A 22,758-nucleotide genomic window follows, 5' to 3' on the forward strand; every position below is an offset into this window, starting at 1 on the left:
CACCCAGCCTGCAGCTGCATGTAGCAGCTCACAGCATTAATCCGAAGCTCCCTTGTATAAACATTGATAGCTCAAGAGTTTCTAAACTGGCTAAAATCTTCCTGGAGCCTTTACTTATCATGTATTTCTAATAAGAGATTAGAAAGAAAGAAAACAGCACAAAAGAGCATCACAGGCCTGCTTACCATCAGTGTTCACCCTCCACAGACTCGGATCATCTAAGTGTTACGAGCAAGAAACCAGGCGAGCCTTCATGAGTTATCATTATCTGGAGGGGCTAAGCCTTCTTACCCCCCGCGTGCTTGTGTGGCTATTCACATAGCAGTGTTTGGCTTTGTGAGTGTTTTCGGACTTCTCACTTCAGCTCCATCTCAAAACGACTCTGTTTCCATCCCAACCAGCCGGATCTGCCTTTTGTTGGGGTAGAAAGGCACCACTCAGTCATGTAATTGAAATGCTTCCAGAGGAGGGGGGCTGTGCAGGATATTTGTGCTTCAGTGGTAGGGTTGGGAGTGGAGGGGTGGGGGCAGAAACTTTCCACTGGCCTCAAAAATGACTCAGTCACAAAAACCATGCAATTAAAATGCTTTTATTGATTCTCGTAGATTACAACGAATGAAATCTGTGGTCAACACCATGTCTCGTGGCTTGTGCCCATAGTTTTGTTAAAAATGAACAGCACTTAGAGCAAACACTGAGACGTAAGTAAGGAGACCTTCTTCTACAGCATTAAATGCAACACAAACAATCTCAACAGCCAGGACAGCTGATACAGTATGCATTCACAGAACAGTGCAGTGGATTGCTTCTGTGATAGTCCGCAGCCCCACAGCAGACACCTGTGCACAAAACACATACAGCTGCATCTTCTCCATTCTTTGTATCGTAGTCATTAGTGAAAGATCACTAATGAAGCCTGTCAGATTCTCACTCTAGGTAAAGTGATAACATTAAACATTTCTCCCTGGTTCACCCTAAGGCGTTTGTTTCCATTCCTGCTACAGCAGTAATGTTGTGTAGTGGAGGGAGATACTTCTTTGGATCCCCAGGAAAAGGTGTAGCGGGCGGCTGGTTGAAGTGGCCCATCAAGAAGATGCCAATAGTGCCGATAAAAAAACCCAGCACCATGACGATAAAGCAGACCCTGTCGATGACACGGGCAACCAGGAACCATTCTTCATTTTCCTGAGGTTGAGTGAGATGATACATTGCTATTAGCTCTGGCATTCCCAACTAAGAACTCATTAAAATGTCCATTGTAAATGTGCAAAGAGTAAAATGGTTAAGCATACACTCTGGAAGTCATTCTGCTGTCTTGTAGTCTCAGCGATGTGTTTGCAGGAGGCCACACACTGCTTCAGCTCTGGACTGGCCTTTGCTAGACTATTAACAAGGTGGTGTGCTGTACCCCCCTCCAGCCCATCATCTGGAGTCATATATTCAAAAGAAAAAGCCATATATTTGTGTGTTATATTGATGCATTTCAAAGGATAACCTAAACTGTCAAAAGTTTTTTTTTTTTTTAACGTGTGTAACAAACTCTTTCAAATACTTACGCAGCTTCTCCAGCACTGATTTCATCAATCCATTTCTCCCTCTGAGTTTGTCAAACATGAGCTCAGACCGAGCTGTTTTCATTACGTATTCCTCCGCCTTAGTGATGACAGTGATAGAGCTGCGGCGACGGCAGGGAACCAGGTGGACACCATTCCTGCCTGCAGACACAGTTCCATTTCTCATTTCTGATGCATTGCTGGCGTTTTGTGTCCAGGGTTGCATCTGCATCCTAAGTAGGCGAGGCAGGATGTTTAGGAAGATCTGAGGGTGACACAGGGTTTAAGATGACATCACAGCTGAATAGACTTGTGTTCCCTTCATTGAGCAGCTTTAAAAGATATTCAAATGATTCAGACACAGCCTCACCTTCCGAACTTTGTCTGCCATTTTGTGAGTGTTTGGGGTTCTCAGGGATACGTTGAGGACTACGACACTGTTCATCACTACCATGGTGGTCACCGACATCACAAACATAAGATACCTGCAGTCAAATGTTCGTATCATTTTCAACACAAACCTAAAACTCTGAGCCGAAATCTGAAAGTGAGCTGCTTACTTTCCAATAAGAGGCACCGCTTGAGAAGTCTCTGGAACCTTCTTAGCAATGAGGAAGAGGAACACAGTCTGGCCCAGAAGAGTCACAATAGACATGGTGCACTTCTGACCACCAGCTGTAAAACCAAAACCAGTACTCAGTCAGGGTGGTGCAGTTTTGACCTAATGTATGCATCAACGGCTAGATCGTCACTGTATTGCCATGATCATAGGTCAAAGTATGAATAAAACCCTGACTCACTGTCTACATACATCAACAGGCACAACATTATGACAGGTAAAGTGAATAACACTGATTATCTCTTCATCATGGCACCTGTTAGTGGATGGGCTATATTAGGGACCAAGTAAACTTTTTGTCCTCAAAGTTGAGGTTAGAAGCAGGAAAAATGTGCAAGCATGAGGATTTGAGCAAGTTTGACAAGGGCCAAATTGTGATGGCTAGACAGCTGGGTCAGAGCATCTCATATTTTGCAGCTCTTATGGGTTGTTACTGGTCTGCAGACCAAAAGTGGTCCAGGGAAGAAACAGTGGTGAACCAGCAACAAGGTCATAGGCAGCCAAGGCTCACTGACACATGGGTAGCAAAGGCTAGCTCATGGGGTCCGATCCAGCAGACAAGCTCCTGGAGTTCAAATTGCAGAAAAAGTTCATGTTGGTTCTGATAAAAAAAAAGTCTTAGAATGCACAGTCCATTGTAGCTTGTTGCATATGGAGCTTCAGTCCTACATATTCACTCCAAAATTCCTTACAGTTCAATTCAAATAAATTTTATTTATATTGCAATTACAGCAACAGTCGCCTCAATGTACTTTAATTGTAAAGGCCCTGCAATAATACAAAGAAAACCCCAACAATCAGACAACGCCCAATGAGCGAGCACTTGGTGCCAGTGGGAAGGCAAAACTCCCTTTAAACAGGAAGAAGCATTGCATAGCTGCATGATGCCCCCAGTCTAATGGGATGATGCACATCAGAACTGGACCACAGAGCAATAGAAAAAGGTGGCCAGGTGTGATGAATCACTTTTACTTTTACATCACGTGGATGGCCGGGTGTGTGTGCATCATTTACCTGGGAAACACCTGGCACCAAGATGCACTATGGGAAGAAGGTGAGCCAGTGGATGCAGTGTTATGCTTTGAGCAACGTTCTGCTGGGAAACCTTGGGACCTGCCATCCATGTGGATGTTACTTTGACATATACCGCCTATGTAAAGATTGTTGCAGACCATGAAAAAGCTTTCATGGAAACAGTATCCCCTGATGGCTGTGGTCTCGTTCAGCAGGATAGTGCTTCCTGACACAAAGCAAAAATGTTTCAGGAATAGTTTGAGGAGCACAAGAACAGGTTTGAGGCGTTGACTTGGCCTCCAAATTCCCCAGATCTCAGTCCAGTCGAGGATCTGCAGGATGTACTGGACAAACAAGTCCAATTCATGGAGGCCCTGCCATGAAACTTACAGGACTTAAAGGATCTGTTGCTAACATCTTGGTGCCAGATACCAGAGCACCACCTTCAGGGCTCTAGTGGAGTCCAGCAAAAGATGCACCACCACAGTACTAGGCAGATAGTCATGATGTTATGCCTGATGGGTTTATGATCACACTTTACACAAAGTAAGAAGAAGAACCTTTGGCAGGTAAGTAGTAGACTAGCAGCCCGAGGGAGGAGAAGAGGACACAGGGAGCAATAATGTTAATAATGTAGAAGACAGGCTTCCTCTGAATGATAAGAAAGAAGACCAGCTCCTGATACTCCAGGTCATCTTTGGTGTACTGAGTGTTGATCACTTTCTTGGCTGGTCTGTGTCTGATAACCCACTCTCCATTCTCTAAAAACACAAAATAAAAGTCTTTAATAGTCTTTTATCACAAGAAAAACAGTTTCTTGTTCTTTACATGAACCAATGGATGTCTTTATTGTGTTCACTAATTTCAAATCTATTCTTCAAATACCTGTAAAGGCCTCTGGGTCGATATCCACCCACTCTAATGTGATGTCATCTTCTTTTGTGAGAACCAGCTCGATCTCATTGGCGCTGTAAGTCTGCGAGCTGAACACATGGCACAAAACATGCGGTCAGAGTCGACCAGTCAACACTTTCATCGGAAGGGCAAGAATGTAACATGACTGAAGGAAGCTGATTGCTGATTGCTGTTGATTTAGACACTCTGGATTCTTTTTAAATGTCATGCATCGGCCTTTTAAACATCAACTTGAATCATTCATGCTTCTCTTTAACATGGAAGAATCCCAGACAACATGCCAGGGATCACAGAGGCCTACACATTTCCTCCAAATTCATTTACAGTTCAATTCAATTCAATTTTATTCATATCAGAACAAATTACAACAACAGCTGACCCTACAATAATACAGAGTAAACCCCAGCAATGAGAAAACCCCCAATGAGCAAGCACTTGGTGACAGTTCGAAGGCAAAACTCCCTTTTAACAGGAAAATACCTCCGGCAGCACCAGGCTGAGGGAGGGACAACCATCTCCCTTGACCGATTGGGGGTGACAGACTTGTGATTGCTTGTGTTTTGTACAGATCACCAAGTCCCATCTGATCTCTTACCGGAAGACCATGGTGCAGTTCTGCCAGTCGAAGGGAAAATAGTTCACAGTGATGGCACAGGCGCTGTGGTAAATAGCAGGAGGCAGCCAGTACACACAGCCATCAGGAGACACCAGTGCATTGCAGTAAAGAGCTACCTCAAATTGTCCATCAATGCTACAGACCAGAAGAAAGATGAGAAAGATGGTGTATGGTTCATCTGCAGTTTATTGCATACATTCGTGCATGCATGCACACATCAGGCCTCATTCATGTAAATTTCACATGTACAGACTTGTAGATTTAGCTTAGATAGGAGAAACTTTACCTGGAAACAAATGCATCTGTCATTATAATGTGATAATATGTGCTTTTAAATGGTGGCAGGTTGCAATAGTATTAAAAACTAAATCTGCCTCTAACAGTGTGAGAGTGCAGAACCTGAAAGCGCTATCTGAAGTTCACTCATGACTTCTTTTACCTAAACTCTGCCCTTTGCTTCCATTTTTGCAGCACTGTGCTCCTCCTCAGCGAGCACAGAGGAAAGGAGATTTTAGAAACACTATGTAATGTTTACCTTTCACTAGGGTTGGTGCAGCTCAAAGAAAACAGAACCAAAGTTTTGATTGGAAAAAAAGCCTGCTACATCTTTATCTTTGGTGAATGCTTTCTTTGCTTCACACACATTGTTTGGTTTACTTTCAAAGTACTTTAGGTGCATTTACAACGCTTTAAGCAGACTAGTTAGTCCAGAGAAACCCGATTTAATCCACTGGTCTTCTGAATAAACAAATATCAGAATCAACTATGATTTGATGGGTGATTGTATAAATGCACTTTTTGTGTTCCCATTTATCCTGAAAATGAATTTATTGTTAATTAATATTTTAGAATGCTTCAACTAACAGCCCAAAAAAGTCCTCAGAGACGTATCATGATGGCTGCCTAACCATGAAACTCATATCTCAATGGAAAATTCATATCTGAAGGTGGATTCACTCACTTGTTCTCCAGTACAATGTCAGGCAACCAGATGCTTTTGGAGGGGACACGCAGACTAGAGGTGATGTTCCCATACAGAGCTGACCTGGGTGGCTGGTCCCATCTCAGCCTGTAGTCGCACCATTGCTACACACAGAAACACTGCAGGTTTGACTTCCTTTCAAATGTGTAAACTGGGTAAAGTTTACAAAGAAAGAAGCTAAAAAAAGACCTCCAAAAGTTACCATTTCTATCCAGACGTTGGTGGTCAGGGCCTCCTCCTTTTCATTCTGAGGACACAGTTTGGTAAACATTGCAACCATAGACAATAACCCTCTGAGGTCATTATAGATGATAACCCAACTCTAACCCCAGCCTGTCCTATGTTTTGAAGAAGGCAAAAATATTACATTTTTGATGTGTGTCAGTTAGACTTTGCTCATAGCTTGCGAGAATAATTTAATAAAAATAAAAATGATGTATTCTGATTGTCTAATGTGAGAATTATAATTTTGGTGAGGGTCATACGCACCAGGACAAGCTCTACTCACCAGAGAGATGAGGTTGGTGAGCGTCATCTTGATGGAGACTTTAGTAATGTCTCCACTCTTCTCCATGGGCCGAACGTTCTTGTTGTAGCCCTTCATCAAATCCTTAAACAGCTCCCTTTCAAGATTGGCTGCCGAGGCTGCGCACAAGAACATGAACAGCCACGGCAAAGCAGGTTGATTTAAAGGGTCGATCTGTGCATTTTTATAGCAGGTAAAATACCCAGACAATCTAAAAAGCTGTGGGAATCAGCAAATAAAGATATTAAGTTGTAAAAGATTTGAATTCGACTGATCTTCTGGTCAAGATCCTCTCAAACACGTTCAGATGTCTTCCAGTACATCTGATTTTTTTTAACTTGTTAGAGACACACATGACAGGGGACACAATGGAACTTCAATGAAGTGAAGCAGATATAGCATCCGTGCTGAAATAAGTCCAGAAGTCTTGTATAAATTTGTATGTTTATGCGACGATCCCCGCAGCTTTTCGATCGTATCTCTTGCATAGTTTGCTCGTCATAAGGAATATTTGCTCCAGTTGTGAAAAGGAGTTGCATCAGCTCTACTGTGACGTTTGAGATTACAACATGGTTACCATGGTTTCGATTTGTGGCAAAATTATTAACAAATAGCCTGCTTTAAAAACTGGATGAAGGAAGTTAGTATATAGGAGGTATGGGCATTTGATTAAAAATGCTATTGAGCTGCATGATGGGAAATGTAGGCTTCAGAACTTGTTAAGCCAGAAGATTAGGTATCTCTACTTACTTCTTTCATCTCCCCAAAGTTATGGAAGCCTAAGTGAAAACTACTGATGTGCACAGGTAAAAACAGTCTCTCATGAATACTTTGAAAATAAAATTTGAGTTTAATTTCCCAGAGAAACTTTGTCGTAATAATCAAATAAACAATGAAGAGACAACTACATTATAAAAATATTTGTTTTGTAAAAAACACCAGTGCACAAAATATTATTTCAGTTTACTAGCAAACTGGAAAAATAACAAAAGACAAAAAAAAGTTATTAAAAACAATTTCAAACTGTAATATAGAGGAAAGCTTTTAATTGTCCTATGGTGCCTGAGAAAACAAAGTAGTAATGAAAATGCACATTTCAAATATTCAATAATTTTTTTTAAATGTAGTTACCAGCCTAATAGTAGACTGTGAAGGAGAACATGTGTATAGTATGAGCATAACAAACTGAGTGGGACTGTGTGCACTGACAAATATATATTAGATCTTTTAGAGAGAAGAGATGTTTTGAGATTTACCAGTGAAAATGCCAACAACACATGCTTTGTACAGTCTGTGGATCAGTGCTTTTCAGTGTACTGCATTTTGTTTGAATGCAAATACAGTAAGAATTAGTGAAAATAATAGACTGCTAAAAAAAAAAGCATATTGTTTCTAAGCAACACTCAGCATCTTTGGTCTTTAAAAACAACAGCATGCAAATCACTTAATAGCAACAAGAAACCCAAACTGCTTCACTCAAACTGTGCAGTGGCTCTTTAGTGTTCCTACCTGTGGCACAAAACACCAACACTCCTATAAAGAGTGGCAGAGTGCACGGAGGTTCAAAATCCATCAGCGTGTCTTTGAGCAGTGCTGTCCGAGACAATCCCTCAACCACTAATGTGACACGCATGGACTCGGGCACCCGTGTGTGCTTCCCACCAGAGGTCGAAGCTCGGGTTGACGGGAAGGCTGAAGGTTGGGGGTTGGTGACTGGGTGATTGTTAGGGTAAAATCCAAAAGTGGATTTCCAGCACGGCATAGCCAGCTGTCACACAGACACACACCCATAGTCTGAGCATTGTACTCTGTCCATGGCTGCCCTCCAGTGTTAAACATGTCACATTATAATTCTGTTCGGTGCACCTGTCTATTGTTGCTCAGTTACATGAACGTAATTCTCTGTAATGAACTCAGACCACACTCGGCACACCACTGATATCTAAAACTCTCAGTTTTATAGTCTCAGTTAAATATATTCTTTACAACAGAGGGATTAGACAGATCTGGTGTTAAAGAGAGAAAGAGCACAACAAGCCAGAAACTAAAAAAAACTGACAAACAGCAGAGAAGACAACAGGTGGGAAGTCTTGTCCATTTACAGCACAGCGTCTGTGATGAGTGGCCAGGCCCTGGATGCCAGCACATTTGTGTCCTGTCATTACTTGTGTGTGTGTGTGTGTGTGTGTGTGTGTGTGCATGTTTGTCACAAAAATACACACACTTAAGCACGCAAGCCAAAAGCAGGAGTTAATGTGATCTAACAGAGGTATGTATCTGTGTTTACTCAGCTGTCTTGCCCCTGTATGTTCCTTTTCTGGGAAATTACCTGTCTGTGATCACAACGTTAAGTACTGGCTTAATTCAGCCGATCATTTAAAGACTCAAATACAGGACTAGAGAAGCAAAAGTCAACACAAAGCAATAATGGGGACTTGTTTGCTGCTCAAAGAGTGCCACCTCCTTTAAATTTGCCAGTTGTGGATAATGACAGACAATAAGAGACTCTAGAGGGTGGTGTATTTCTGGATCCTATTAAAATTACCCATCTTAAGAAAAGAAATCATGGAGGTTCTTGTCATCACAGTAACAGCTGCTGCACTGACCGTAAAGCTCTGCTCAAAGGGTGAAACCAATGAATGTGGGGTCACAAAGACGGGAAGATCAGAAGCTGCATTACTGCTAACTCAGTCTTTCCTTACAATAAACACAGCATCCCATAACATTAATAACTTTTTTATTTATAGACCTTAGTTTTTGTTTTTTACAAAAATACAAATACTTTTCTCTATACAAATAAATATTACAAGAATAAACATAATATATATATCGCGTATGTGCTTTACAAGAGGCTCAACCTTTGTAAAAGACAATATGAATAACTTATCATTTTTGTTCGGGTTCATAAGTTAGACAAGGCTGCATCTACAACCACATACAAAAGCTTGTGGTGTGACTGGTGGTCTGTAAGTGGGTTGATACATTCATGTTTTTCGTTTAGAGTCAGGAAACAGCAGAGGCAAGAAGTAAAGTCTGTGCGCGCTTTCAACGCATCTGTCTGTTAAAAGTTTCTCAGTTGACTTGGAGAGGCTTTCTGCCATCATCTCTCCTTTTTAGCGTTGTTAGCAGTTATGACTTGAAAGCCTCCAGTGCCAAAGCGATGATCCTCGGCACGCTGCGGTAGAAAGAATCGTTTTCTAGGCCCACAAGACTGTAGAAGGTCAAAGGTCGTCCTCCAACTACAGCTCTGACCCGCGCTTGGTAAAGTCCTCGGTCATTCTTGGAGCCCAGATCAACTAACACCTAAAGAAAAGAGAGCTCATTAAAAGGCTGTTTCAAAAAGAATATTGCATGCATATTACTGGGACTTACCTCCTGGAAGTTCATGTGGAGATTCTTGCTCGGGATGTTTAACACCCAGCTGTAAGAGTCTCTGACTTGGCTGACTTTCTGTGAAGACTCTCTCACTCCAGGACAAACTACAGGGGGGAAACAAACACACTTGAGCACATGCATTATTTTGGAATATATGTAATGAAACTTGTCTGAATAAAGATGTGGCACACACTTTTCATGTTGGCGCCAGTCGTTTGCCTCCTGTGAACAAGGCTCCTGTATTTTCTGTGAAGAATTAAAGGCTTGACAGCAGCCTGTCTGAGGTCAGCGGTCTCTGTGGGCGCGCTCTCAGTGACTGGCTGGAGAACAGTTGTTGACTCTGTGCCGTCTCCATTCTCAGAAAATGTCAAACCCTCTGACGCGGCTCTCTGTTTTTCATTAGCAGTAGCTCCTTCACTAAATGAGCTTTCACTCTGCGATCCTGCTTCTGTGGCAATCCTACTTTGCGCCTTTAAATTCTTAACATCATTTATGAACGCTGTCAGAAGTGACCAAGGCTTCTGTGATACCCAGGAAGAGGAGGGTGAGTGGGTGTGGTCCGGTGCTCCAGTGGATGGAGTAAAGACAGACGGACTTCTGGGAGACTCCTCCTGAAGGTAGACTGTGTCCAAGTGCAGGATGGGAGGAGCAGCTCTGGAGTCCAGTTTGGAACGCAGAGCTGAGATGATGGACTGATATTCTCCCTCAAGCTGCTGCAGAAAGGAGTCCTGTGTCTGGAGACATTAAAAATAGGTTTTGATGTTCAGATCAAGCTGAAATAAAAACACATGGAAACAAAGAGAAACCGTCTCTGTAACTGAAAGAAACTCACATTAACCCTCCCTAGTTTTGATTTTCATTGTTTTATCTTACTAGGATTTGTTTTGTGCTGTATTTAACCACAGTTTACTTTGTACACATGCAGTTATTCATTAAATTAAACACAAATACAATTCAAATGGTCGTCTGTGTAAGATAAACCATGCATCACTTCATTCTTGAGCATTAAACAGCGCACCTGCAAGAAAAGGTTGTCCTCCTGCCTCCTGGTTTTGGAGGAGATGTCTGTGGATGTGTCAGGGTTTTGTTCATCCACATCATCAGCCATGCTTCTAAGATATTTCTCCCAGTCATCCACCAAGGCCCCGATGTCTGTGAATAAGGCTGGGGGAACTGGAGAAGGGCCTTCCTCTGCTGGCACCACAGCACCACCTAGCTGTTCTGCAAGTAATAAAACACCTGTTACAGCAGCAAGCAGCAAAACATGACAGTTTGAGCTTGGACAAATGATGAAAAACATCCTCTGTCAGTCATGTACCTTCAGTCTGTTTAAGACTGTGGCTCAGGCCTAGGTCCCGCCTCTCTCTGGTGTGAGTGAAAGCTGTGCTGTAGATATGCTCCACAAGCTGAGGCAGAGTCTGGGTGAAGAAAGTCAAGTCCACTTTGTCCCTGATGTAGTCCTCGGCCCTCTGGAGCAAGTCCAGCAGGGTCTGCAAGAATGAGTGCAACTCTAGATGATGGAGAGAACGAAAGATCAGAAAACTCAGCGTAAACAATATATCAGGTATTTGTTGTACATTCATGAAGCCAGGTGTTTCAAATAAAAGTACTCACGGCATTTCTTGAAGCGGGTGAGGCATTTCTCCTCGGCCAGTCGGCTGCAAGCGCCGGCAGACTGACCAGAAGGACAGGTCAGTTTATAGAAGCGACACAGAGAGCTGAACTCTGACCTCTGTTCTTCTTCTGTCATTTCAGTTGTCTTTAGAAGCTCTGGACATGTAGGCTCACGGCTCCCAAATGACTCTAAAAAGAAGAAGTAGAAGTGATGATTTCATGATGAAGTGCAGTATGTCAGTATTACGGAGTAGCCACTGATAATATTTTTCAGATTACTCAGATGAGTTTACTTTTACGGTAAAGCGAGGTTATGTCAGATTACTTTATATCGATATAAATACACAACTTACTTTGTATCTCTGCCTGAATCCAGTCAGAGAAGGCAGACACCCGCGTATAAACGCCAGGCTTGCCTTTCTCTCCACAGCCGTCTCCCCAGGAGGTGATGCCATGGAGCTGAAATCGACCAGATATTCGGTCCTGGTAGATCAGGGGGCCGCCAGAATCTCCCTGCAGGTGATAGTTTATGGTTTGCAATGAATTAAACTGGTGCCACTTCAGTAACTGATAAAGATAATTCAAAAATAAACCCAGAAATTCTAATGTGCCCACCTGACAAGAGTCTATGCCTCCAGAAAGATAACCAGCACAAAGCATAGTGTTGGTGACCAGTTCTTTGCCCAGAGCACTCTTACAGGTGCTTTGAGGCAGCAGGGGCACCTTGGCCTCCATCACCACATCAGCAGATGGGCCATCTGTGGAGAAAAATATACCATTATTGATTTGGTAGGATAATAAATAAGTTGCATTTTCATGAGGCTAGCATGACACCGTGTGTGTCTATAGGATACTGAACTCACCTTCATAGAGGGAGCCCCAGCCTGCCACCAGACACGGGCTGCCAGTGGGGGGCTCCATACCAGAAGGAAGACACACTGGGGTGACGTGTTGAGACAGGACCACTGGAGAAGTGAGCTCCACCAGCGCTATATCATTGTTAAATGTCTTTGGGTTGAACTGCAGACAGATGACAGAACTGTTATTGCCTCTGATCAATAAATCGGTGATTAATTAAAATACTAAAAGGTTTTGGGTTTTTACCTTCGGATGGGGGATGACGCGATTCACTTTGAGAACCTGTTCATCGGGGTCAGTCTTGGTGATGTCGAACTCGCCTACGACGGCCGTCCAGTAGCTCTCACTACGGCTGCTGCGGAGGTCAAAAGACAGTTTTAACAAATGCTAAATGCTGTGAATTTGACTACTATCTCATCTGTCTTTGCAAAGAAAATAGTCACACATGCACACTAACCCAGCAAAACAATGTGCGGCGGTAACCACCCAGGAGCTGTCCACCAGAACCCCTCCACACATCAAGGCACCATCCAGCTGCAGGTTAACCAGCCAGGGCCAGCTGCCTGGAGGTGCAGGAGAGCCGCCCACAATCCTGGAGCGAGGCTGCGTAACATTTTGCACTGTGGCTGACCTCTGACCGCACACTGCTGCTGGGACAGAGAACAGGCACCGCTGGTGAAAAACGATGCAAAGCAATTAAATCCAATGCCTCTGCATGTGTAAAAAGATGTCTCCCCTCACCCTGTGCATGCGTCTGCATAGCCGGTTCCAGGTTCTGCATTGTGTTGAGCAGGCTGCACTGGAGGACGCGAGCGCTGCAGCTCTCCCCCATGATCCTGATGCAGTTCTCCGTGTCCACCTCACCAGGTGGGCAGCGATGCTGATAGTATGCACAGGCCTGACTCAGAGCCCAGCTCCTCTCTGCCTCACCCTGAAGCTTCTGGGCCTTACCGATGACCTCACAGCTGGGCTCTGATAGAGCATTGGAAGAAGACGCTGTTGACAAGAAGGGGACATCTAAGACACACCAAGATGTAGCGGTGGTGGAGCAGTGATTCGATGTGACTAAAAGGTGATCAGGATTGAACAGGCAAGAAAGCACTATGTTGCACTCACAGCAGGACCCTGACAGCTGTCCGCAGTTCTGAAACAGACAGGGAACACAACCCCGGCAGCTGGCTTCAGCCCGGCTTCTCTCAGACGTTGCACGCTCAAGAGTGGACAGAGCACTGGCCATGGCTGCTTCCAGCACAACAGTGCCCCGATCAGACAGAGCTGCAGGAAGGACAGGAAGAAAAAGAAAAGAAGAAAGGAAAGGAAAGGTGCAAGAAAAGAGAAGAAAACACAGATGAGCAATATAAATCAGCCAAGCCGATGTGCAGAAACTGCAGTACAGAATGACATACGCTGATATTTGCCTCCAAGCTCCAGCACTGCACTGGGATGAAATTCAAACTCAATCAGTTCTACTGTGAGATTTTGTTTCCTGAACACATATGCAGAGACTTGTTTGAATTATTATCAATAAAATGACCCAATTTTTGTTTTGAGGAGAAATTTGTGGCAGTGATTTTAAAAAAAAGGACATCTAGGTCATAATAAGGAAGACAGTCATTTGCTGTGGGAACACAGTGTATGTAAGCATTAACATGAATTGGTGCAGCTTTCTGGTATGTGTGTGCGTAGCCCCCTTTTTTCTCATGCTGCTCTTTGAGCTCATTGGCAGCATTTTGGGGAAGCTAGCTCACGCTCAGCGCCCTGGTGAGTCTTCTACAGACACACTTCAATCGGGCCGCCGACCCTGCTGCCCCCCTCTGTGCCGCAAAACATCACAGGATACGCCAGTAACAACAACAATACTGATTGAAGATTTAATTAGAAGGCCAAGGCTGAGCGGGCAGAGGCTGGTGGGCAGGGACAGGCCCTAAGGGCACAGGCTGGCAGCCCCGGGGCGGCTGGGACCCATAGTCCCTTGTTCCAAACACACTGCCATCACCAGTCACTTGCATGAAGGCTCTGCTGTACTCAGCACCTCAACCAGAGAAGGCCAGAGGCCCCTCAACACTGTGCTCTACTGTAGGATTTAAAGGTCACACAGCACTAAATGAAATTAATTTAAACAACTGTTTGCTGCTTCAAACAGGTCCTGAAGAGTAGTGCTGAAATTGGCCAGTACTCATTGTTTACATTTGTGTTTTGGCTCTTTTACAATGTGTTGTTTTCAAGCATTAAAGTTAAAAATCCATGAAAGCAAAACTTTAGATTTTTTTATTAGCTGTGTACATGTGCCAAACTGTAGGTGAATCTCACTCAGACTTGCAATATCACCAGATGTTTCTTCTGGTGTTTGACTCACTTAGAGGTATTGATGCTTTAAGCATTACTATTTGTTTTCTGCAAGAGACTCATTTGCTACTGAAGACATTTGACATAAGCTCTCCCAAATATAGTCACAGATAGCTACAGCTGTGACCAGTCTTAACATAAACTGCCATAAATGAGAAATGATGGGTCAGTTTTACCTTTAAGAGCACTCTGGGGCATCCTGTAGACCTCTCTTCCTGTTGGGGCTCCCAGCAAGCAGTCCAGCCCCATAAGCAGCAGTGACACCAGCAGCGGCATGCTGTCAGAGCATCAGACCTCCACTCCACAGTGGCAAGAAGCAGGCAGGCAAGAGACACACAGAATGACTGAAGAGGATGCAGATGAGCTGGAGATGAGTCTGCAGTGTTTCCAGGTCCTTGTTGTCTGGCAGCTCTATGCATTCACTAACTGTCTCCCTCCTCCTGACTCTCTGGGCTCTCTCCCAAACTGTGGTGCAGGGCATCTGTCTGTAAGTTTACTTAGAGGAACAATAGATGCCTGGAGTGGTCCCTGGTATATATAGAGCCCTCAGGGGACCACAAGCAAGAGGGAGGGGGTGGAGGATAGGAAAGAGAGAGGGAGAGGGAGGGAGAAATGCTCCCATGGCCAATACACAAACAGATGAATTCATTAAGACTGTGACAGCAAATCGGGCGCAACTTGCCAAGGCTGGACATTACAAAGAGGCTTGGTTCTATGAAAGAAGACCGAGTGAGGGAGCGAGAGAGAGATACAGAGGAGGGGGGGGGAAGAAGAACGATTGGCTGGGCTTTGAGGAAGGGGGTGTTGTCTGAATTAATGCGATAGAAAGAGGGAGAAAGTTATACAGTTAAGGATAGTAAATGATGCAGAGTGTAAACATCTAAACCAAAGAGTCATAGTACTGCAGGAGGAAGCAGGAAACGGAGGGAGGCTGAGTGTGAGAGAGCAGGAGCGAGGGAGAGGGAAGTGTCTGCCATTGCCCATGCCCCTCAAAGAGGGCATTGTCCCAGGCGTCCCTCTGAGGATGGCCACATCAAAGCCGTCCTCCGGGCATCACTTGGATGCCGCCTCCATTGATCACTTACAATCTTTTATCCCCCCATTAAAATATTGTCAGTTCACATCACTTTTGTCTTTCTCTGCTGAACTTTGCTTTTGTTACATAAAGATACAGTAAAAGACTGCTCAGGAACATGATGTATTTTTTAAAGAAAAAGAGAAATCCTTGATTGAGACCACAACTTGAATTTTGTTGTAGATTTTGGTGATATTCTCACCTGCCAAAACAAGACGGGCACGTTAAGTCAGAACAATTTCCTACTACATAGAAATGTTTCATTATAAACTTTTTTTTTTAAATGAATATTTATAGGTTTTTTGAGAAAATGCCACACAGGGCAAGCAATAAGATTTTGTGAAATGTAAGGGATAAAACTGTTATTTAAAAATATTAGATGAATAAATCAATAGGACTATGCCCCCTATTAAAAAAACAAGGTTAATGCAGCATAAAGCTAGCGGTTGAGTGATGTCATTAGTTGCAGTTGTACAGTGTAGACTCAGGAGCATAAAAAATAAATGTTAACTGTGGGCTAACTGATATCTAAAGATGTGAACAATCATTTTAAGGCTATTACAGCTGTTAAAATCTGGAAAAAGCAGCTATACTGTTTCATCTGATGTAGGCCTAGTCCCAAATCCCTGTAGTGGAGCTAACATGCTCGCTAATTTAATCTATTTTTAAGATGGATCTGGTCTACTTTTAACTTACACTTTATGTTTAGAAATAAATAATCAGCTTACAATTTATCAGTTGTGGTTAGAAAACTGCTTCAACCACTTATCCATAACTACTGGCTTGATTTAAACCATTTGTCTACTAATTGTTGTTACTAGGCTAATCAATTTAACAGCTAGCTGTTAAGCTAGTTTAAATGCTTATAGCAGTTTCCATCCCATCAACAATTTCAACTGATTGCCACACTTTAAGTGGGCTGTTTCAGCTGTTTCTATAACTTGTTTTGACCGTTGCCGATCATTTTAAATCAGATATGTATTTATTTTAGTGGTCTGTGTTTTATTTTAGTCATTTATTTATTTATTAACCTTTTAGCTCAAATCTGTTAAGGTCCACTGATTGAGCTAATTTCTCACCCACCCCCAGCTACTGCACATGTACCGCCTGAGTTGCCTGCTTTAACTTCTGGTTGTGAATGAGGCCTTTCCAGCCTTAGGTGCCACCAGTGACTATACAGCTGACTACCCAGCCATTAGGCCAGAGTACTTAAGGCCACAGAGAGGCAAGCTCCAGTACTAGAGAGCCTTTGTGTTGCAGCTTGTGAGCTGTGTGTGTGTTTTGGCAAGGAGGGTGTTTTGGCAATTTTCAACTGTTTTGACTTATTCTTTTGATCAGCTTCTAGGTTTTGTTGGGCTTTTCTTCTTTTGATCATCATAGCAGCTCAGCTCTTTCCTTTTGTTTGATTACTTAGTAAGAAAAATGTATTTAATTGGCTAATTTACCCTCATGTGTCCTTTTTCAAACTGAACAAGTTGTGTTGCTTTCCCCCCATTACCTTAGCTTCCTGGGGTATAACAACCAACTTTAGCAGTTTTTAAGAGTGATTATATTGAATAAAAACAAAATTCAACATGTTCTGACAACATGGGGCCACAGTCTAGATGGACGGACAAAGTGGTCTGTGCTGACAAACCCAAAGGAGGAGTACAAATTGGAGTCAACTCTGAGCCAACTAACTGGCTGAACGATAAAAAGAGCGGCTGCCCAATCTAGCAGAGCATTATCAAAGAGGGCCGTCCACTGCTGCCACAACCCAGCCCTGACAGTTCACACTAACAGCATCATACAGTATGTGTTACTGTGTTACTCTGTGTTTATGTTTCAAAGCTTCTGCTCACGTAAGTTCAAACACTTTGATACTGGAAAACCGCAAACAGTCAAATATGAAAACACGAGACTTTAAAAACCACTCTGAGTTAAACAAACCGCGTTAATTGCATTTCTTCTTTTTCAAGCTTTGCTTAGACATTTGTTAATGTGCATATGTTTTGTGGTACTCATTGTGCTCCAGCCCCCTGTATGCACTCGTGCGGCATGATGAGATCAGAGAGCAGGTTCGGGAGGAGCAGAGCGGGAGTGAACAAACGGGCGGCACTCTTTCATCCCTTCCCCATTTGCTGTTGATGTCCTTTGATTAATTTGCCTTTTGATGAATCTTCCTGCATCTATCTACCAAACATGGAGCACTCTCTTTTTTCCCCCTGCCAACTTCTACATCTGTGATGTTCTGTTCTCCGACGGTTCCTTTGACACATTTCAGGATCTTCAGTTTAAGGCAAAAGGTTTTGTCATTCTGCTTGTTGTTACTGGGAGTGTGAAAGTGTGAAAGAAAGACAGACAGAAGCTTTGCAGGACTCTGTGTAGTCATGTGAGAAACTAAGCACACCCCAGCTTCATGAGCAACTTGAAGTAATCATTCACTGTGTGTCTATCAATCTCTCACATGGTTGTGTAGAAATTTTTCCCACTGAGCCTTTCAGTGTTGCTTCTTTGCATTGAGTTTTACAGACATTCACCGATGTACAGATCTCCGGTCCCACAACAGTATTTCAATCAGGCTGAGGTCTGATTTGCTGCTGTGCATGGGATCGTTGTCCTTTATATTTTAATTTGGGCCAAACTTTAGCTCTCAGACAGAACGCCTCACATTTGACTCTAGAATATTTTAGTTTAAGACTCAATGACTGTAAAGTGCTGTGGCTGCAAAATAAGCCCAAATCAACATCCCTCCACTACTGTGCTTGACAGCTGATATGATTTGTGCTGGTACGCTGTATTTGATTTCTTTTCCAAATGTGGCACTGTGCACCATGACCAAACATCTTCACTTTGATCTCATCTATCTATAAGACATTTTTTTCTCTTTAAGAGGCTTTCTGCTGACAATCCTTCCAAACAGGCCATGCTTGTTCAGTCTTTTTCTAACTGTTGTCATGAACTTTATCGTTTAACATTCTAACTGAGGCATGTAGAGTCTGAGAATGGCTCATGTTTTGAAGTTTCTCTGAACACTGCATGGGTGAATTTGCTGAGATGTCCACTCCTGGAAAAACTGGCGACTCTCTTGAATGTTTTCCATTTGTGAATAATATTTCTCACTATAGAATTATGGCCTTCAGATGGCTTGGAAATGGCCTTATAACCCTTCCTATTTAAGATCCTTCATGATGTATTTCCTACTCGGTGTTGTGTTAGCACACACTTGAATATTTCAGACCAGCAAACTGCCTCTGCTTTTATAGAGGTGTTCACCTAAGCTGATGAACAGTGAATCAAGAGCATTTGACTAGCAGCTCCTGGCTTTAATTAAATTAAATTAAAACTCCAGCACTCAACCAGACAGTGCACAGAAATTTCACTTTTCTGTGACAAAATAAAGACAGGATTTAAACAGTATTTTTAAAACTACTTTTCTTATCACCTAACAAACAAAATTAAGATCAGATTGTGATCTACTGAATAAATGACCACTTCAAGATTGTCAGCTTCCCCAGTTTTCAGGACAGATCAGTGTAGCTGGTACAGTTTTAGGACCTGTTGGCATCTAAGGTTCAGTGGTCTACGTCTCTGTCTGAGGCCTTCAGTGAAGCACTGACTAAAATATATTTCTCTGCCATCGATATTAAAAGCACCACACTCCTCAGGAGAGTAATGTTTTATTGAGGAAATATGAGAGGTCTGTTAGAAGCAGCAAGGAATATACTAGCTTCTCTGGAGAAATTCACATGGATGCACATCCTCTGCTGAACGGTTCACAAATGATTTACTGAGGGGTCCACAGGCTTGTCTGCGGCTGGCTGCTTGAGCAGGTTACACCAACTCACACTACAATGCGACATTAACAACAATCGTGTTGAAAAACACCCAGGTATTGTGTTCAGTTATGAAACCATTTCCCCCCCATTGTCTCGGGCCGAAAACAATTGAAATCTAGGTCAGTGGGGTACGCAAGGGAGAAGAGGTTCCCAACATTTCAGCACAGACAGACACTTGAACCTCATGACAATAGTCAAGCAGAAGCAGTTCGTCTGCACAGGCCTGTCATTGTTAGACATGTTGTTAATTAGATCTATTATGACCTCAACAATCACATTAACTGCCATTAAGTTCACATTAACCACCAACTGTTCGATAATGAAATCTCCAATTTACGTAAATGGAGTGAGAATGATGACATGGCTGATTAAGTTTATGTGGAAACACAGCTCTGATCATTTTTCCTGATAATAATTCAACCACGCACCCATGATCTTTTCATAAAATATTGCATTTTTAGGGAAATAAATGGAGTTGTTAAAAGAGTGGCACAGAGATATAAAACTGTTCTTAGCTATGGTTTGAAATTGGATACTCTGAATCTGTATCTTTGACCTTGGAGCCACATGTGGGGGGTGAAAAGCTTTTTCTTTCAGTCACCACTTGCTAAATGTTTTGAAACTACTTAGCATCTTCTGGTTCATGTACCTGCAGGGAATGGGCAGTCTGTCTCTAAAATGTGTATTTCTCTGTGCTGCATGCTTTGGGCTCCTGGGCTCCTGATCACTGAGATAAGGCCACACACTTTGTTGCATCAAAAACAAAAAAAGACTAGCAGCCAGCTGAAAAAGGAGACAGGCTGCATGAAGAGAATCCACAAGCAGCAGCTTTGTAAAGACTGACATCTAGTGTCACAGCAGTGAAACCTCCTGTTTTAATAGCTCTGCAGTTCAGTCTGGTAGAGTATTTACCCTCTGCTGAGATTCAATTCAATTTATAATCTTCAGTTTTTATATAACAGAAACCAAAAAAACTACTTATATAAGATCATGTTAGATATTTAAAGCCTGTAGTAAGTGACTGTGTTCCTTAGACTATATTGATAAAAATAATAAAGAAAGACACTGCTTTTGCTGTGAATTGTTAATACAAAGTTAATTAACTGGCCAGTGTCATTATTCTTATTTAAAGCTTCTCCAAAGAAATCCAGCTTTAATTCTAAAGCTAACTAGCTTAAGCTGGTAGCTTGTATGCTTTCCTCCAGCTTCGGCCATCTTTGGACTCCACAAAGCTTTCAGCTTCTTCTGATCCAGCACTTTAGGCTGGATTAACTTCTGTTGTTTTAGATCTGCTGTATTAATAAAATGGACTTAGCTTGACAGTTAATAAGAAAGGGTTATTATATTCAGACATTTCATACTTCATGTTTTTCAATTTCAATAAAATAATTCTTTTCAGTTTAGGTGGACTCAATATATTATTTGAATGGCTGAATATAGTCTAAATCGGTCAGCTAAAGGAACAATGAGAATCATCACAGCTAAGTAGCTAAGCTAGCCTAGCTAATATGCTAGCTAGCTGCAGGAACATCATAGGGATTTTTTAATTACTGTTTGGTTGGTCAAGTGTGACCATTTATTTCAAATGCAACAACATATTAATAACAATTTTACATTTACATTTTTACACAATTACAGTTATACTGGATTTAAAGGCACATGGAAGAAAGGTCAGTCAGATCACCCCATGCTCTCTCCCTATATCTGCCTTTGTGTTTCTGTTGTGCAACAATTCACAAACAAAAAATGAGTTTTAGTGATGTACTCGTATTCATCATGAATATATCCAAATATGGCAGTTTAATATGTGCTTATTGGATGCACCAGTTAATTAATTTAATGATAAAGAATCTGATGCAATATGAAAAACAGACAGTATTGTACAGTGTCTCATGTCTTCCCACGAACATCAAAAACAAACAGAGTGCTCTTCAGGTGAACTATCAGGAGATGGTACTCTACTATGCTGACCTTACCTGCTTCCTTTCTCTTTGTTTGTATCTGCTTTTCTGTCTCATACACACAAACACACACACATACACCTGTAGCACATTGAACTGCCAAAAAGTAGTGGATTAAACTAAGCAAATAAACAAATAATCAATAAAACAAATACAGTTACTTGTCTTGCAAAATGTTCTATCTATATATCTGCTTACATATGTGACATTAAGTTTAGCAGTGACAGAAATGTTTTCATTTTTTAAGTTTCTTTAATCAACGTGTTTTCTTTGTGATGCTCTGCCAGGCCTTTTCTGCAGCTGCTTTTTTGCTGCTTGTTAGTGAGTCTCTCTGCTTACAATTTCGCAAACAGTAAAAGACGTCCAACCTTTAAGATTGTTACATTTCTTTGCTTCAGGAAGCCCCTGGTTCAGTTTGTCACTATTCCCCTGTGTTGTGTGGCACCACACTATCACTTTTGCAGCAGTTGACTGAATCTGATCAGCGATTAATGCCCTAAATTTAGTTTCATGAACATTAGAATTTGCATCATTAGTAAACATTAGTGACCCAGTTCCATTTGCAGTCATTCTTTCCCTCTGCACACTCTTCCCATTATTTTTAGTTAAAGTTCATCCGTTTTCACCTGGCAGTTTAATCAGGCCTTTCTGTTCTTGAGTTACAGGTTTGCATCCTGAACTAAAACCTCTTTACATTCATGAAGACGCCTCTCATACTTATCTAACAATGAGCTTAATTTGCATAGCTAGAGTTTCTGTCAAATTCAAAAGTCCAGAACTTTTACTGCTTCACCATAAATCCACTCTGGTGGATGTAACTGTCTTAACTAGATATGAACCCAACTATGATGCTGTTTTAACACATTTTTAATACTTTTTAAAATTCTGTAAAATTCATATTTCAAACCATGGTCTCAGATGACAGATTGAATTAATTTTTTAATTCTTTGCGGTGTTAGACCCACTGAAATGTAGACTGGAGGACAAAAACCTGTTCCTTCCTTGGTGTCACCTCCCCATGCCTGCTGCTGCTGCTGCTGCTGCTGCTTCTGACTGACCTGTTGGGAGAGGCAGAACACATCACCCCCCCTTTCCTCTCCCTAGCCAAACCATTAGCCATGAATTATGGTGCTGCTACCATCACGGCCAATTGTCTGGATGAAAAGCAGGCTCTGCCTCACTTACCGATCTGAGCTTTTGCCTCAACAGCAGGTTCCCGATCATAGTTTCCGATCATCCCCTTGGCTCAGGTCAAAGCAGGTAAGCAAATGACATTTCACATAACAGGAAATGTGGGTTCGTGTGGAGATGCATGCTGGTGATTGATAGCAGCAGTGAGACCTGTTGTTAATCTGAAAGAGTCATTTTAATGCGTTGCCAGGCAATGAAAACAAATTTGTACAGACTTTATGTAGCTACAGTAGATACATGAATGGGCCAAATAATCAGTTGTACATGAAGATGTTTTTATCAGCAATTAGCTTTG

At 42.3% G+C, this 22,758-nt stretch overlaps 2 protein-coding genes across 2 annotated transcripts; both read right to left on the minus strand.

Moving 5' to 3' along the window:
- Nucleotides 1-763: 763 nt before the first annotated feature.
- Nucleotides 764-7,987, minus strand: chrng (cholinergic receptor, nicotinic, gamma). Its single transcript, XM_031743745.2, has 12 exons — nucleotides 7,735-7,987; nucleotides 6,208-6,344; nucleotides 5,902-5,946; nucleotides 5,679-5,803; nucleotides 4,697-4,852; nucleotides 4,072-4,169; nucleotides 3,747-3,947; nucleotides 2,114-2,228; nucleotides 1,924-2,038; nucleotides 1,557-1,818; nucleotides 1,293-1,426; nucleotides 764-1,185 (listed from the first exon to the last, which is right to left on the minus strand). The coding sequence occupies exons 1-12, from the start codon at nucleotides 7,985-7,987 to the stop codon at nucleotides 970-972; spliced, it is 1,857 nt and encodes a 618-aa protein (XP_031599605.2). The 3' UTR covers nucleotides 764-969.
- Nucleotides 7,988-9,061: 1,074 nt separating this feature from the next.
- Nucleotides 9,062-22,516, minus strand: prss56 (serine protease 56). The gene is made up of 15 exons (XM_039602709.1): nucleotides 22,458-22,516; nucleotides 14,595-14,762; nucleotides 13,189-13,347; nucleotides 12,814-13,068; nucleotides 12,530-12,719; nucleotides 12,319-12,427; nucleotides 12,078-12,234; nucleotides 11,830-11,972; nucleotides 11,568-11,727; nucleotides 11,215-11,403; nucleotides 10,919-11,110; nucleotides 10,619-10,821; nucleotides 9,794-10,334; nucleotides 9,598-9,704; nucleotides 9,062-9,528 (listed from the first exon to the last, which is right to left on the minus strand). The coding sequence occupies exons 2-15, from the start codon at nucleotides 14,692-14,694 to the stop codon at nucleotides 9,355-9,357; spliced, it is 2,679 nt and encodes an 892-aa protein (XP_039458643.1). The 5' UTR covers nucleotides 14,695-14,762; nucleotides 22,458-22,516; the 3' UTR covers nucleotides 9,062-9,354.
- Between the last annotated feature and the right edge of the window lie 242 nt (nucleotides 22,517-22,758).

This window comes from Oreochromis aureus, linkage group 18, assembly GCF_013358895.1.
Source record: "Oreochromis aureus strain Israel breed Guangdong linkage group 18, ZZ_aureus, whole genome shotgun sequence".
Taxonomy (NCBI): Eukaryota; Metazoa; Chordata; class Actinopteri; order Cichliformes; family Cichlidae; genus Oreochromis; species Oreochromis aureus.

Excerpts from the sequence above, each read along its gene's own strand:
- chrng (XM_031743745.2), bottom strand. The coding sequence starts at position 7,987 with ATGCCGTGCTGGAAATCCACTTTTGGATTTTACCCTAACAATCACCCA. Across the intron at positions 4,853-5,678 it reads GACATTGTACTGGAGAACAA|CATTGATGGACAATTTGAGG; the intron begins GTGAGTGAATCC and ends TCTGGTCTGTAG. Across the intron at positions 1,186-1,292 it reads AGCAGAATGACTTCCAGAGT|GAAAATGAAGAATGGTTCCT; the intron begins GTATGCTTAACC and ends ACTCAACCTCAG.
- prss56 (XM_039602709.1), bottom strand. The coding sequence starts at position 14,694 with ATGCCGCTGCTGGTGTCACTGCTGCTTATGGGGCTGGACTGCTTGCTG. Across the intron at positions 12,428-12,529 it reads GCCGCACATTGTTTTGCTGG|CAGCCGTAGTGAGAGCTACT; the intron begins GTTAGTGTGCAT and ends TGACCTCCGCAG. Across the intron at positions 11,111-11,214 it reads CACCCGCTTCAAGAAATGCC|AGTTGCACTCATTCTTGCAG; the intron begins GTGAGTACTTTT and ends TCCATCATCTAG.